At 43.9% G+C, this 16,596-nt stretch overlaps 1 protein-coding gene across 3 annotated transcripts in view; it reads right to left on the reverse strand.

The window, feature by feature from the left end:
• shq1 (SHQ1, H/ACA ribonucleoprotein assembly factor) overlaps nucleotides 1-16,596 on the reverse strand; it is a 37,666-nt gene that overhangs the window by 5,801 nt on the left and 15,269 nt on the right. For all 3 annotated transcript variants that reach the window (XM_047332861.1, XM_035632247.2, XM_047332860.1), the window contains exons 10-11: nucleotides 11,472-11,595; nucleotides 5,883-6,003 (exon numbers count right to left, since the gene is read on the reverse strand). In XM_047332861.1, the coding sequence (XP_047188817.1) occupies nucleotides 5,883-6,003; nucleotides 11,472-11,595 (245 nt within the window). The remainder of the gene's footprint in view (nucleotides 1-5,882; nucleotides 6,004-11,471; nucleotides 11,596-16,596) is intronic.

Below are 16,596 nucleotides of genomic sequence, written 5' to 3' on the forward strand. Positions count from 1 at the left end.
TGGGAGATCATACTCAGAGCTGCCTGAGAAAAGAGTTACTATACTGTAGGAATACCGACACACAGTTTGTTATAACCGTGGAAAAGCTGTATGTACATAATACTGTATGTTGATGGAAATGGAATGGAAATTATTTTTTTTGTAGCTTTGGCCGTCATTCTTATCAGGGAGTGATAACCTCCCTTAGATCTCAGGGCACAGTGATTTCACAACAGACAACTAAGAATGTTGGAATAGAAACTCCAGCAATCATTCAAATTGTCAGCTAATGCATCCGCTCTAAATGTCCTTTGGATTTGGCAGACTTACTGGTTCACTTACTGTACTACAGTTGTTGTACAAGTACAGTTTTGCTGGAAGTATGGCTCTAGGAATGGTAATGTCCGCTGGTCAGTCCATTACTTTGGTCCTGACTGAAATTTCCCAACAGCTACTGGACTGGATTCCCGTTAACCGTTTGTACAATCATTCATGGTGCCCAGAGGATGAATCCTTTCAACTTTGGAGATAACCTTAAAAATTTCAACACACCACCATAAGGCTGAGATGATTGTTTTTAGTGAAATGTCTCAAAATGTATTCAATGACTTCTGGTTCAGACATTCATATTCTCATCAGGATGAATTGTATTAACCTTGGTGACTCCCTAACATTTCTTCTTACACCAAGAGGTAATTTAAATTTATCCAATACTTTGTTTAATACAACACAATACATTCCCAACACCCTAAGAACATAATTTGTTTTTAATTGGCAAATGTTAGCATGATGACATGCTAACCTAGGCTAATGAACATGGTACACAATATATCTGCTTAGCATCAGAGTGTCAGCATTGTCAGTGTGAGCAATCCTGCCATTAGCATTTAGCTTGTACATATATGTCCCAGCCTCGGATCAGGGGGGTCTTGTTTTTTCAAGCAGCAATTGGCCAGCTGTTCAGAGGTGAGAAAGTTTGATAGGTTTGAACTCTCTCATCTCTCTTGTTATTTTTTTGAGACATTTTTACTTTCGCCAATGGGGTTATGTTCTCAGCCCGGTCCGTTTGTGCAAAAACAACTGAACAGATTTTCCAAAAACTTGATGGAAAGATGAAACATGGGCCGAGAAAGAACCCATTGGCGCGAATGATGGGGTTTTGACCAACATTTAGCGTACGCTCATTTACAGTTTACTTCTGGTTTAGCCAGATCATCTAAACCAGTGGTTTGTCTGAAAGCTTATGTTGATACTGGACTCTGTTGTAGAGATTTTACAATGTTTTTACATCCTGGCTTTTACGTTTGTTAAATTTAATGTAATCATAACCAGTAGAAAGAACATTTTCAAAAAAATATGAGACTCAGTTCATCTACATGTTCCTTGAAGGCATTTGTGGTTTGGTGGAACATTAGTCAGAATCCATGGAAGTTTAAAAGTTGAGCTTAAACTTCCATCAACACACAGTATTTCCACTATTGCAGGCAGTGGATTGGTCTGTGCTCAAAAAAGTCAGAGCCTGCAGGGTTGGATTTGTTTTTTTGTTTTTAAACACTGGAAGCTTGAAAAGTTGACATTTTTGGTCTGAGTTGCTCTGCTATTGGGGTCGCGGGATTGCTCTCCCCTTTTGATTTATGAAGCTCCTTAAGGGTTGTATTAGTAGTTGTTCAGTCTGTTTATATAGTTTATATCTCAACAAGTTGAGATATAAACTCAGCAGTTGTTTAACTGGGCTTCATGTAAATGACCCAGGCTAAAGTTAGAACTAAAAACACAGTGATGCGTCTTTTTACTACTATGGCCCACGTCTCTGGAATAGCCTGAAGACCTGAGGGAACCTGAGTGTTGACATTTTTAAAAGCAAACTCAAGACCTACCTTTTTAGTCTAGCTTTTACATTTTTTTTTTACCATTTGATATATAAATGCTGCTTTTTAATTTAATTTAATTTAATCTGTGTTAATAATGTTCAGATTGTTTTCCCTTCTAATAAAATATATTTTATTGACCCTAATACAACTTTTCTCTGTGAATTGTATTATATTATCCTCTTTTATATATAGTGCAATATAAATAAAGTCTGATTGATTGATTTGTGAGGCTGCAAAGTCAGAAAAAAATCTTTACACTCTAATCGACTGTAAGAAGTGGAGTGGCCAATCAAAATGTGACTAGAGGAAATTATGCAAACATAGTGTGTAAGTCTGTGTTTAAGATGAGCCTATGTACTCAAGACAAAAAGCTGGAGTGGCATCATGCTGGGAGGAAATCTGTACTACTTATCACCGTTAGCTGGGAGACATTTGTGTCTTTGTTCTCCCCAGCAGGGCCTCTAGGATCTCCTTCAGAGCCGAGGCTAACATCAGATAGAGCAGCTCCATTATCTGTTTCAAAGCCTCCAGGACGGCCGTTTGACAGCTGTGTAAGGCTGCCTGGTGGTTCCAGGGAAAGTCCTTTTCCAGCAAACATCTGGGTGTCACATCAGCTGTGTGGTTGGGAGGGGGGATCAGAAAACCTGCCAGGCTTGGCTAGCGCACAAATCCCCCACTTCCTTCCACACAGGGAGCATCCCACCACAGAAATAGCCTCCAATGCCTAATTTTAATTCTCCAGTGAAAAGCCCCAGGGCACAAGATAAAATGAAAACACCTTTTGTGCTAAGTAGCTGTTGGGAAAATCTGGGTAATAAGTGCTTAACAATCACACAAAGAGGTGAACTGAACAGTCATGCTCAGCGGGGGGCTGGGGCTGGTGGGGGGTTAACATCAACAACACGCACAAGTGCGATTTCAAGGCGTTGGACCACCGGTCTTCGCTGACACGCTGACCCCATGCTTGACCTTGTTGCCCTGAGACGTTCTCAGTTATTGCAGCTCCAGATGCCTCTCCCTGCGGGGGAGCTGCCGACAACTCTTCTCAGCAGCATTGTCATGAGTACAATGCAGAAGATGAATGAGAGGAGAGAGGAAGAGAGTGTGTAGAAACCCAGAGGGCTGCTTTATACTCCAAAAGGGAAAAATTAATGTCTACAACTTTTTGGCAGCCTCCTTCGTTGTTTACATGTGATACAGAACACCCCGCCCCCGTACTCATTTTCCTCAGTGAAGACAACACCCATTGTTTTGGGGGACTGTTCACTTCACACCTTGCATAATTACTTAAGAAAATGTAGGCATTATTGTGCAAAGTTCAGTCAATCCCTGAAGCCTTTTCCAGCCTCAGGAGCAACGTGTGATTGTCTGATTCACACATCTTATTAAAAAAAGGTCACAAATTCACTACTCAAAAGTAAAAAACTAAAAACAAGGAGAGGCAGTTTTCCCCTCTGCACCTATGACTTCATATGCAAACTCACCTCTCTCTCCGTCTCTCAGACTTACCCTGGAGCACATCACTTGCATGTGGCCATGTATTTTTTTTGTTCTACTAGAATCGAATTGACCGATTTAATAAGGGTTGGTGGGTGGTTTTTTGAGTGAACCTGCACTGAAATAGGAAGAAGTAGCCCTTCTGATTTAACTGAGGTACTGTAACACAACACCAGGCTTATAAGCTTTGTCTGTGCTGGCTGCCACGAATCTACCTTGGCCTCTCTCCAAGCTTTTTGATAAAGGGAGCAAAGACAAAGAGAGAGAGCGAGAGAGAGAAAGTGAGGCGACTTGCTTTTTTCTCCGCAGTCCAGCAGCTCTGCGGGGGCTTTGGCATTCGAGGACCCTTCAAAAGCATGGACTGGAGGGGCTGCTGCTCCATTTGGAATAATGCTCTCTGCTAACAATTGGGAGATAATTAGGACTGGATGGGTGTGTGAGGGCTAAGTTAAAACAGTTTCCACAGAGGAAGAGTGTGTTAAATTCTGGAACCATCCCCACCGCAGTTAAAAAAAGAAAAAGAAAAAAAAGAAAAGCAAGTTCCACACCACTGAGACAATGCGCAGGGCAAATTGCTCTTGAGCTTGCACTCTTGATTTCAATGCGCAGCGTTCTCCTCTGACTGAGTGTGGGAGAGGAAAGGCGAGCGCCTGCCCCCGGGGGCTTAAATCACGCTGAAGCCTTTATGAGGTTGTAAATTTGAGACCGATGTCTCGGCAGTCGGAGGAACTTTAGGAGTAGAAATGCACGTGGGACAGCGAGGAGACTAAATAAATCAACCCCCCCAGCCAACAAACACCCATTAATCGCTGTGTCCATCATGCGCAGCTGATCACGTCTGTCCCGCTGGTGGCAGGGAGTGACAAGATACAGGGATTGCACCGGGGGTATAGATTACATCTCATTTTACCCGCCCGGCTCCCAGAGACGACTCACTTAGCGGAGGATGACAAATCCTGCACGGGGGAATATCTCACACTGAGGGAAGCAATGTCTACAATCTGTCATCAAACCTGTCAGAAGACACAAAAGGGGCTGCCACAACAAACCGCATGTGCGATAGGGGAAGTTGCTCTGCGGAAAGCTATTGTTTCCAAACATCACAGCGCGGGCCCGGCTCTCCTGTTCTGCTTTTGGTTCCTTTTAATATTATACTACAAACATGGGAAGATAATTGCACAAACCACAAGTTAGACTGTATGGAATGTCTATGGAGCCAGAATACCCAGACTGACACAACAGAAAGCATTAGTGGTGATAGAAGTGTTTTTTACTGAGCTGAACGTCTTTTTTCACAAACGTGACAGTTTACATGAGAAGACACAAAAAAACACTGTAAACTCTACTTCCATTATTGAAAGGAAGAGGAAAAAACATAAAAAGGGGGGGAAGCGTAACAAATCAATGGCAGATCAGTGTTACACAAGAGCGCGGACTAATCCATTTGATGATCGATGCTGTACGTAGCACAATGTCGGCATGTCAGGTCAAGCTGTCATTTAGTTCCAATGTACCGCAACGGAAAAAGAGAGGAGGAGCAGGGAGGGGAGGCAGTTCCCCAACGCCCCTCAGCCAGGAGGAGACTGATTGAGATTTTCAGTGAGATGACAAGAGCTTCAGCAGCTCCGTGTGCATACGGAGTAAGACAAAGGGTGTGAATGGAGCTGCTGATATTTCCCTTAAGGTCCCTGCATCAATCCATCCTTCCATCCATCCATTGAGAGCAGAATTCAAGGAAAAATTTAGAAATAAGAGTGTGAGGAGAGAGAGAGAGAGAGAGAAAGAGAGAGAGAGAGAGAGAGAGAGGGAGGGAGGGGGCAGCACTAAATCCCTGCAGACCTTTTATCGTGTCTGCATCTGGGCGCAGAGCCTACAACATCAGGCGCACATTTTTCAACTGGGCTTTTTCCAGACGAGCACACCACTTGGCTGAACCCTGGCCAAGAGTAAAACAGAGCTCATTACTGAGTAATGCGCTCTCGGGCTCACATTTGAAATGTGTAAGTAATTGTAAAATATGTGCTCGGGAGGAGGAGAGAGCCATCGGACCTATATCATTTGGGAGAAAAGTGCAGATTTAGCAAGAATGGCTTGAACTGCGATGGGGAAGGTTACAGGCAGGGAGGATTGGAGAAGCCCCAGCACACACACACACACACACACACACACACACACACACAAAAGTTTCGCACAAAGAGAATCTGCAGAGTGCAGCTGGCACTTTTGAGACTCAGCGATGGTACTTTTGCTACATGATAATGGGGACGACGGCGATTGCATCTATCGCTGGCTCGGTCGTTCAATTGCCCCCGCTGTGACAAATGACTCGTCTAATCCTCTCCTCTGAGGCACCTATGCATCATTGGGGCTGAGTGGCACTTCCCCTGGCTCCGAAGGGGCAGTAATTCTCTCGAATGAAGGTCTCTGAGATGTGTGCGCGCACGCATGGATTTAAGTGTGTGTGTGTGTGTGTGTGTGTGTGTGTGTGTGTGTGTGTGTGTGTGTGTGTGTGTGTGTGTGTGTTGGTGAACTCACTTGACCCTCTGGATCCAGACGCAGTAGTCGGTGATGTACAGATCGTTCAGTATGTAGGCCGGCTCGTTCTCCCTGAAGACTTTGTGAACATCCAGCAGGCATTTGAGGACACAGGCTCTCCCTGGGCACAGGAATACGCCGTGGCAGGCAAATGGAAAAACAGTGTTATTCTCGCTCAGCATTAAGGGATGACAATGTGCTCCAGCTGCTGGCAGACGCAGCGCGCATCTAAAGGCTTGCAGTCATTGTTCCATACATAAAAGCCAAAGTACAGGATCAGAGGAAAATCCCAGTGAGCTGCAGAGTAATTTGATCCATACGCTTTAAGAGGAGTTCCTGGGTAAGAACTCCAGTTCATCTGAGACAAAGGAGCCAAAGGAGAGACAACTCTATTTTTGGCATTCACTCTGTCAATTTAACAATGGTTCTTTTTTTTTGTCAAAACACGTGTTTCGCTTTCATCCGTCAAAGATATGTGCTGAATGTTTTGATGATTTTCCACTTGACATCTATTCTAAGTCTGTCCATTCAGCTTTTGTGCAGCATCATAATGGTGCAAATCGGAATCCAGTTTTCTTGTGGTCTGACAATCACGAAGGCCTGATTTTCGCACATTTCAAAGACTTTTTAAAAACCTTTGAATTTTGTCTAGCAGTCAAGAAAATCAAATCAAAAATCCTGCGTGGCCCTTAATGAGGAGCATCATTTTTCAACTTTTTAAAAAAGTTTTCTTACAGCAGTTTGTGAATCTTATTTGTTTGTCTGTCTGAAGCTTTCCAGCCTGTCATACGGATTTGCCACCCCATCTGTTTTACAGCTTAAGCCTTTTAATCACTCGTGTATTTTGCCACTTTTCTAATGGGAATACACGACAGCTGCATTGAATGAGCATGTAGTATGAAATATGGACACATCCACTGCCTCAAAGTCTGTTCTCTGAATCAACCTATTTGTGATACTTTGGAAATGCTCCAGACAGACGAATGTGATCCTGCTAAGTGTATGCTTTATTTTGATTTATAAAAATTAGTCGACCAAAAAAGGGCTTTGGCAGTGCCAATGACACGAGAAGCCGTGACGCCAAGAAACAAGGCCCACATCACAAAACAGATAAAACGGATCACTTTGCTGACACACCCTCTGGCTGAACGAACGCATATGTCTGGTGCCAAAGAACATGTGTTTGTGTGTTTTTACAAAACTCCACGTTCTGATGCTTTGAGCACCATAAACAAAATTCCTTTCACCTCCGCGGAATTTTGGGCGGAGGCAGCGGAAACCAACGTACCAATTGAGAAAGGAAATGTGCGCTGTATAGAGACTAGGGTGAACTTATACTTAAAAAAAATTATAAATGAAATAAAAAGCTCAAAGACATCATGACAATATATCTAAAGCTTCATACTTCTACATTTCATTAAAGGCCCCATATTATGCTCCAGGCACCTTTTCAAGCTGCCACCACGTATATTTGGTTATCTGGGGTGTCTGCCAGCCCACGGAGAATGAAAAGAAAACAATGAGTCGTTGATTCGTGGTTTGGGTTGATCGTGCAGACGGTCTGTAAACGAGCCATTCACAGCCCGGGCGTCAAGTGACGTAAGTTGACTCCTGCTACTGGGGCGACCACGCCCCCAACCTGAGCAGCACCTCCCCCCTTGAAGTGCGGAAAAACAGATCGCGTCTACGCCATCTGTGTCTACGCCATCGGTCGCAGCAGCCACGACCGCCGGCTTGCGGCGGAGCTCGCGGCTACCGGCGTAGCTAGACTCGCGGCCGGCCGCGAGCTCCGCCGGCCGGGATGTCGTTAACATGTAGTGCACACACCTGAAAACCAATGTAACTTGTGTAAAAGGGGGCATAATATGGGCCCTTTAAGCTTTTGGGGAAATTGTATGAAATTTAAAAAATATTCATTATTTTTTCTCCTGGATATTCGTGTGCTTTTTTGGGATTTAAAAACGAGTGTAAACACTGAAGAGAGGACAACACTAATTCTTAATACTATATATGTGCAGAACAGGAGGAAGCCGACAAAGAGCATAAACAATATCATGGATTCAAATGGTGAACACTTTAATTACTGCTTTAAATTAATGACATTCAATTCATACCATAAGTATTATTTTAACACTAATGTAATGGAATGGTACCAAACTATGTTGTTTTTTGTTGAAATCTTCATTTTCTACTACGTCTTAATGTAATTAAGTTATGTGGATTTTATCTGGTAATTCGAAGTAAGTAACGAATTACTTAAAGCCTCGAGATTAATTATGATTTTAAATAAATCATGTCGGCCGACGTGACCATCAAATATGTTTCCCCCCTAACTGGGGGGGGGGCCTTTAGCTGTGATGCACATGCCATGGTTTATGGCCGTCACCTGCACTTCCGTAACGTGTTTAGAAACCAATTTAGCGTAACATTCAACACCACAAATGTATCACACGTGCAGAACTACACAGAATCTCCATTTGTTTTCTGACGCATGACATTTCCCTAAAGCATACGATGGGCCAAACGGCCGGAGCACTTCTCGCTCCGATCAGGCATATAAATAGCCTTATGATGTGGCCATCGATCAACCGAGGGCGAGAGAAAATGCCCTCTCCACCTCCGCAGAGCTGCTTGGCATTGTCCAGAGACATTCCAGTCCAATCAAAATAAACAGCCCACTTGCAGAGAGGAAAACCTTAAGCAAACATTTGGTTCTCATTTAAGTACGGGATCGTGTGCAGGGAACTCTGCTCTCAAATTCAGGACTTGGATCAAAAAACACACTTGCGTCCAAGATTGGACTTCTTTTTTTCACGGCAGAGTCGTTAGTGGAAAGTTAGAGGAAAGGTTGCTCTCTGCACCAGTTGTGATTCTTGGTGAGCTGCCTATGACAAGTGAGAAAGGTGTGTTAATTAGGCGAAAGCAGATTATCCAGCGAGCGGGGAAGCACGTGCACGTCCGCAGAGGAAGTGCTCCACGGCTGCTGAGAGCGCAGGCTGGCACAGGAGCACTGGTTGGTTTGGGGTGAACGGAACACAAAGGGCTGCTGTGTCTTCTGGAGAGAGATGTAGCGATCCCAAAAAGTGCAGACGCAGCAAAGGGAAATTTGCATTTATTGAAATTGTACTTTTATCTCATTTCCATGCTTTATAAGTGTGTGAATGTGGCAGAAAATGCGCGGTCAATAGCTGCGTGGTATGAATGTGTGTGAATGGGTGAATGTGACGATAAGACTAGAAAAGCACTAAATAAATGCAGTCTTTTTACCATAATGGTAATGTATTTTCTACCTTTTTTATTTTTAAGTTCAATGCAAAATATCTAGTGTGCTGTAATTGTACCACACATTTGTTTCTATAGTACAACAAACTAAATGAACAGTAACTGGAATTACAATTCTCTTTTCAAAAAGGAAATGTGATGCTAGTGGAGTATGCTTATTGGTTTGATGACCGGACTTAACTGTCTTGACTAGTGGTTCTACTGATAAAATAAATAACATAGGCGATAAAGGACATGTAATGAACATTTCTCCATTTTTTTAAATGGAGTGTTGTCACTTCACACTTTTCAGAGAGCAGGAAAAGCGGCAGGAGATGCTCTGCATTTGTGTGTTTTTGCCACTAATGATGATGTGCTAGAAAGGCAGGAGAGGAACAACTTCATCAAGTGTCAGTCTGTCAGATCTAATGTCTAAAAGGCCCTGGATGGTTCGAACCGGGCTTTCTGACATTCAATTGTCCAGTTCAGCACATCTAGTTCAAATAAAATACTTTCAATATCAGCACGTTCTCATTTACATTTCCTCTCATTCAACACACACACAGACAGACACACTAACACACACACACACACCATGCATCTCCTCCAATAAAAGATCACCCTTCCTTGATTTTCCAACTTGAGGTCACTGTGCTTATTTGACCTAAAAGTTGAATTCCACTTTTGCTGCATTCCAATAATCCCAGAAGACATTCCATGACCAGCACAACATTTTTTAGATTCAATGACAGCAGCACGGTTGATAGATGTGTAAGAGAGGACAATATGTGACATTTCTTGTCTCGTTTTCTTAGTCGAATGATGACAGCAGCATGACCCCGGGGTCTTCGCTGCCACCTGAACTGCAGCTCCCTCAGGCTCTCCGCTGTCCTGTAGCTGCCCGGTGGTTCTTTAGTTACAAACACTCAGGAGACAAGTGGAGGAGCTCCTTGAGAATACTCGCCACGCTGCCAGAGGCCTGTTCAAATATTTACACACGGATAACATTTCCTCCAAGGTCTTAACCTGCGCGTTGCCATTAATGGATTTGTTTTACTAATTCCTATGAATGTTTGCTTTTACAGCCACTTTAAATGAAGTGTCACAAAAAAGGAGCAAGCATTTGCATTCTCCTTATCCTGACAAATTAATTTGTGCGTGAAATAATGCTTGGAGGAAACCCGCCCTTAGAAGCACGCCAAGCCCAAAAACTGTAGTGTTACAGTTCATTAAGGGGAAAGCCCTATTACTCATACATCTCTCATGCTCGCAAGTAATAACTTTCATTAGTCAGGGAGTTAATATTATGAAAAATAACATTGAAATAATGAGTTCCTTAATACACTGACACAAAAACAGAGCCTCTTATCAGTTGGCTGTTTTGGGGGGGGGAAAAATCCTGATTAAGATCTTGAATGAGCTGTCAGGAAGCGTAGAAAGTGTTTCCGATGTATGAGAAACAAGGTGAGGGAAGGAGTGAGTCAGACTGCTGTCTCCCTGGCTCTCCTGATCAACTCATCTTCCTACTTAATGATGCGCAGCAATGCTAATCTGGATCATAAAAGGCCTTTAATTTGCTGTCATTTACCAGCATTAAAATCATCAGAAGCAGGGTAATCTCAGCCCTCACACATCCTGAGTGTGTTTACACTGCAGAGTTTCATCTGTCCTTGGGGGCTTTTGATTTAAAGATTACGCTGGGCTTTCAGATATCAAAGTCAACAGGCCGTTCTCGGCTAATCCAAATTCCGCTCCCCCCGAGGAGGGTGCGAGTCGAGCCACTCTCTTGCTTAGCAGGAGCAATATTACTTTTAAACACATGCCACAGTATGCTCATGAATAATTTTTTGTCTGCAAACGCCAGCATGTGTCCAGAAGGCTGCTTTTACAATGCAATGTACCACGGAAGCATGCTGATTTTCAGGCTGTCTCACACTCGACCTGCATCCAACTGCTTCCAGGCAGGCGCCAGAGTCTGCCTCCGCACTCCAAAGCCTTATTTACATATAAAAACACCACTTGCACGACACCACCGGGTGGGAAAAAATCAATTAACACTAATTAGCAATGATCATGTGTTCACAGTGGAGTGAAATGATTCCACATAAGGAGGTTTGATTAAGCTGCAGCGGATATTTCTGGCACAAAACCACAAAGACCGCACAGACTAAAAACTAATAAACATGTGGCAGACACTGCAGGTTCACAACCAGTCTGCCGAGGTGAAAGGTCACTGTGACAATGTGTGTTTATGAGTCTGTGTGTGTGTGTGTTTGCATGTGTGTGTGGTGGTGGGGGGGGGGGGGGGGGGGGGGGGGGTGCACTCACCTGTCTGCAAAATCTTAGTTGTGTCAGCAAGTGCCGCAGAGACCAATGCAAAGTGTCTGTAGAGTGGGAAGCACAAAACCCTCCGTCCAAACGACACCAGGACCTCTTGCAACGAGACGTACGTCTGCAAAGGAGAGAACATGACAGTCAGGAAGTTCATCCAACACAAACCATGTGTCTCTCCTACTCATCGGTTTGGCTGATTTATCAGTATCGGAGGAACTTTCTCAAACCATCACGGTTTAGGGCCAGTTTTTCAGAAAGATGACATGAACGTGCAACCGACTTTGAACTGTGATTCTCACTGAAGATGACTTTAGAGATAATCTTTTCAGAACGCAATTCTTCACCTCCATGAAAAAGTGGGCTAAAAATGTGGGGATACTGGAACAGCTGATTTTATAGCAACGCAAACAAGTGGTATTCAGACAGTGGCTGTGACTCAGGAGTCGGTTCAATCCCAGCTTCCTCTAGTACACATGCAGATGTGTCCTTGTGCAAGATATTTAAAGGTGACATATTATGCAAAAATCACTTTTTCAGTGTTTGTGCACATAAATGTGGGTATCTGCGGTGTCTACCTGCCACCCTGTCGTTTTTTTGTGAGCTGGCTAAACCCTACAAGCATGGCTCTGAACAACTGGTTAAGATTTCTCTCCCACTCTGATGTCGCAGTTGGACTCTTTTGGGGTTACCCCGACAGCAATCTGAGAATCTCCACTTTTCTGGTGAAGGGGCTTGACATTTCCTACACATTTTGAAAGCGGTTGACCAATCACAACAGACTGGGCCAGCTGGGCAATCGGAGCAGACTGGGGTTTATCGGGGGGCTAAAAGAAATCCAGGAGTTTTAGACAGAGGGTGAAAAGAGGAGCTGCAGGAAGGGGCAGTATGAGAACACTGCAGACGGGGAGGAACTGACTTGACTTATCAATTAGGAGTTGATGAAATGAAAGGCTTTAGGATCCTCCTCACCCCGGGAATATGCCCCAACATTAATGGTTTGTAAGGAAAACAATTAACAGATGTGCTACAAAAGTAATCCAGGCCAACGCAGAACATCGATTTCATTGTCAATCATCCTATCACTTTCCCCCCACATTAGAGTGCAGCCGAAATCATTCATACAGATTTTGATAAACATTGAATAAAACTAATAGCTATATATAGATTGATTATTCAGCTTTTCCCTGCTCAAAACTATCGTTAATTAATTGGCCTTTAAGAATTCCCACTCAGTCAAACTCTCGATGCAACTGACAGTAACGGTTTGGTTGGAACCCTCCTCCTCTTTTCCAAATCTGGCTCCCATTGGGGTGTGTTGCAGTGGTCGGTGCTCTAATTACTCTTAACAACTCCTCAATTATAGAGCTGGCAAAACAGAGGCTCACAACTCTTAAACACCTCTGCAGCCCTGGCCAATTAATTGCTGCTTCTCTTTAATCACTTCCTTCACTCTCAGATTTTCTTCACACTAATGGACACACAGCCTGGAGACATAAAACAAGAGATTTTTATTTCTCTTGTTTTATGATCCCTCGTTTCTTCTTTTCTTTGAGGCTTTTTAAGGATGTGTTCGCGAGCTTGCGAGTGCGTGTCACTGGGGATCACGCTCTCCCTTGGGCTTGTTTAGTAGGAGTGTAAATAAGGTCTGCTGCTGCTGCTGGGGGTGGGGGGGGGGGGACTCGCAGTCACACCAGTGCAGTCAACTGAGGACAAGTAAACATTCAGCAGATGGAAAAGGGGGCAGGGCGTGGGTGGGGGGTGTTGGGTGGCAGGGGTAAGGAGAATGTTATGCATAAGCGAGGCAAGAGAGACAGACAGTGAGAGAATAAAGGCGAGATAGCACAGAGGGAGATTGGAGTGAGGAAGCAGGGCTGATATCAGGGGTGACACAGACAGACAGGCAGGCAGTCAAAGACAGAGAATCCACTGCAGAGCAGAGAGTGAAGGATAAGAGAGGAGGAGGAGGAGGAGAACGGCGAGGCAGGGAGCGAGGTGGTGTGTCAATAGGACCTGACAGCTCTGCTGACTGGCTGGCTGACTGACTGACGAGCAGTAAAGGGCTGCCAGGCAGGTGGAGGCTATTCTTTACTCTACTGTCACCACAGCAAGACAACTACCACCTCTCAGACTGTGGTCAAGGTCAAGGAGAGCACACTCCGCCAATGATTCAGCAAACTCTTCGCTGCTTCTCCGGCTGCGTTACAATTTGCAACAAAATGTGACTCTTGGATGACTTGATCACAAGCGGTTACCGCGTGTGAACTGCCGACGCCTAATGAGGACGCTCTGGGATACGATCGCTCAAAAAAATGTCTGGAGATGCTCTGGGACACATTTATCACGTCTGTAGTGTAGTGTGATTTTAAATGAGTCCCTGACGTGAATGAAGGACTCTCTATTCAACCGCATCATCTGTCTAGGTGGATGTGTGTATTTACGCTCTACTGTTGTCACTGAAAGTGTGACACAACTGGCAGCCACAACCAAATTAAAGAATGACACCCATTTCCCCCACCTGGGATTGGCTGCAGCCCCCCCATGACCCTCAAAGGATACGCAGTATAGATAATGGATGGATGGAGGTCAGTGATGCGGCCTCCATTAAAGTGGCAGTAAGTGATTCTAAAGCAAGGTACCATTTTTTTTTCCTCACCATCAGTTAACTTTTGTGTGTGTGCCGGAAAAAAAATCTGGGTTCAACCCTGGCCCTGTTCCACACTCCTATACCAAAGGTCGGGGGCTGGTATGGTAGTCAAACGTACTTAACGCTAGGTGAAAACCACGGAGTAGCAGCAACAACCGCCAGCACGTCTCTTAAAGGGCCCATATTCTCAAAATTTAGATTTCCTGGCTTTTTTCATAATAAGTAAGGTCTAAGGGCTCTGTAAGTACCGTAAGTGTCAAAACGGTCAATAAACAGACAACTACACGCAGCCTGCATTCAGCAGCTGCTTTGTTTAGGATGCCCAAGGACCGCCGTATAAATGTGATGTCATAGTGACACAGTCACTGCCTTCAGCCTTGCCCCCAGCGCTCACCTGTCATTCTGTTGCCGAGCGATCAACAACACGAGAAAAATCAGACAGCTACATCATTGCACAGAATAGGATATTAATACAAGAGACCAGAAATAACTCTGACTTATTTTAACTTTGCGAAATTCATTGGTAACCAGTGTCGGCTGCTGCCCGCGACGTGGAGCTGCTGAGAGAGATGCCGGGGGCAACGGCAGCTGTTACTGGCTGTGCACAGACAAAAAGAGGAGGTGGCCCAAATGGACCTGTTTCTCTGCAGAGCTCCTTAAAAAGAGCTATAAAACCATAATGAGATGTTTTTTGATACTAAATAACTCAAATATATCTTCTTAAGGATATCAAAACTTCAAATAAAACACCAGAAAGGTGACAATATGGGACCTTTAAGGTGTTGACGAGTGATGTTTAGAAAATGCACTGGCAGCGTTGTGTGGTGCTGTCCGCACCAATTTTTTTTTTCGATTTACAGAGCCTGGGCTGTGCCTGATTTTTTTCGGCGCACACACAAAACCAACAGCTAGCGGACTGTGAGGAAATATTTGCAGATTTTGACAAAACGTGTATTGCTTTACAATTGCTTACTGCCCCTTTAACTGTTCCAAGTGTCAGTTGAGATTTAAGCTTGATTTATGTTTTTTCATAAAGGGCTTACTCTTAGTGAGCCTCCTAAAAATGTGATTACACTTTGGGCCTCCCTTGGCTAAAAAGACAGAGTCGCAAATTTGAAGGAGCCATTTTGGGTGCTGTTCATTTTGTCCCCAAAGATAAAAAGAATGGGGAAACCACCAAGAGTCAGAAACCTCTCCCTCTTAAACCAACGGTATACACCACAAGAACTCTGATTGGCTGCTTGTGGTTTCACCTGTCAGTAGAGATTGTTGATAGTGAAGAAAACATCAAGGGATTTGAATAAAAGACTCTACTCCTCTTCTTCAGTGCCACACATCTAGCAAAGACATCTCTTCAAGTCACCACAGTTGTTGCTTGCTGATAAATGAATGAACCAACCTTGCTAAACAGGGGGACAGTCTTTGAGTTAGCAATGACACAAGGTCAAATGGTGTACCTGAATGCTACAGCCACCTTGGGAGAAGCAGAACTCTGCCCGATGATGCAAGATGCATCCATCTAGTACTCTGGTCGTGATATCAAGCTATGAAACCTTTAATATCACGATGAACTAAAAATCAAAACCTACAGTGCAGGTACGTATGTTTGGCCTCCCGTTAATTCTTTGCATGGAACATTTATATCTGACTTTACACAAGATGCATTCTGATGCCAGGTGTGAAATGCAATTTATAGCAACAAGAGCTACAAGTGACCTGGATGTATCTGGACACTAGAAAACAGCTCTGAAGAGGGTCTTTCTGTTCTGCCACTTCGTAATGGAAAGCCCCCATGAATCACAAAGCATCGTTTTCTCTAGTTTCACCTTCCCACAACACTTACAGAGTCTTACAGAGAAATTTGGAACAAATTCCAGCGGCGCAAGCAACAGAAAACCCACACTGCTTTTACAAAATTATGCCCGCAATATTACCATGTGACAGAAATGCTAAGCAGTCAAATTTCTGTCTCCAGTATCTCTGTGATCATGAATATGCCGAATTGTCACACTATATGGCCCTCTTCCAAGAACCACATTTACTGAGTAATCTGGATAACTTTCCCAGAGTGAAACACAAAACCTCCTCAAGTCTGGAGGCGGTTCTGATGTAAAACGACCATTTCCAAGTGAGGTTTTACTCAGTAAATTAGCTCCTTGGAAAAGAACACAAGAATCATAATTGATCTGAACTTGTGTTTATGATATTAGATTGAAGAATAAATATCAATTTGATTAACAGAAGAAGCCACTGTTTAATACGAAAAAATCAAATGGTGGAACACTGAGGAGACGTGAAGTGTGTTCAACTGAGAGATACTAAAGAGCAGGTAGCAACAGGACAACGGCGTAATGAGCTGGGATCAAACAGAAGAACTGTCACAGTGTGTTCTATGAACCACTTGTCTGAGATGAAGCTATTATCGGCCAAGGGAGGAGGGAGAGACTGAACCATTTCCTGCTGTTTAGGCTTGCC

The sequence above is a fragment of the Scophthalmus maximus genome, chromosome 6, assembly GCF_022379125.1.
Source record: "Scophthalmus maximus strain ysfricsl-2021 chromosome 6, ASM2237912v1, whole genome shotgun sequence".
Taxonomy (NCBI): Eukaryota; Metazoa; Chordata; class Actinopteri; order Pleuronectiformes; family Scophthalmidae; genus Scophthalmus; species Scophthalmus maximus.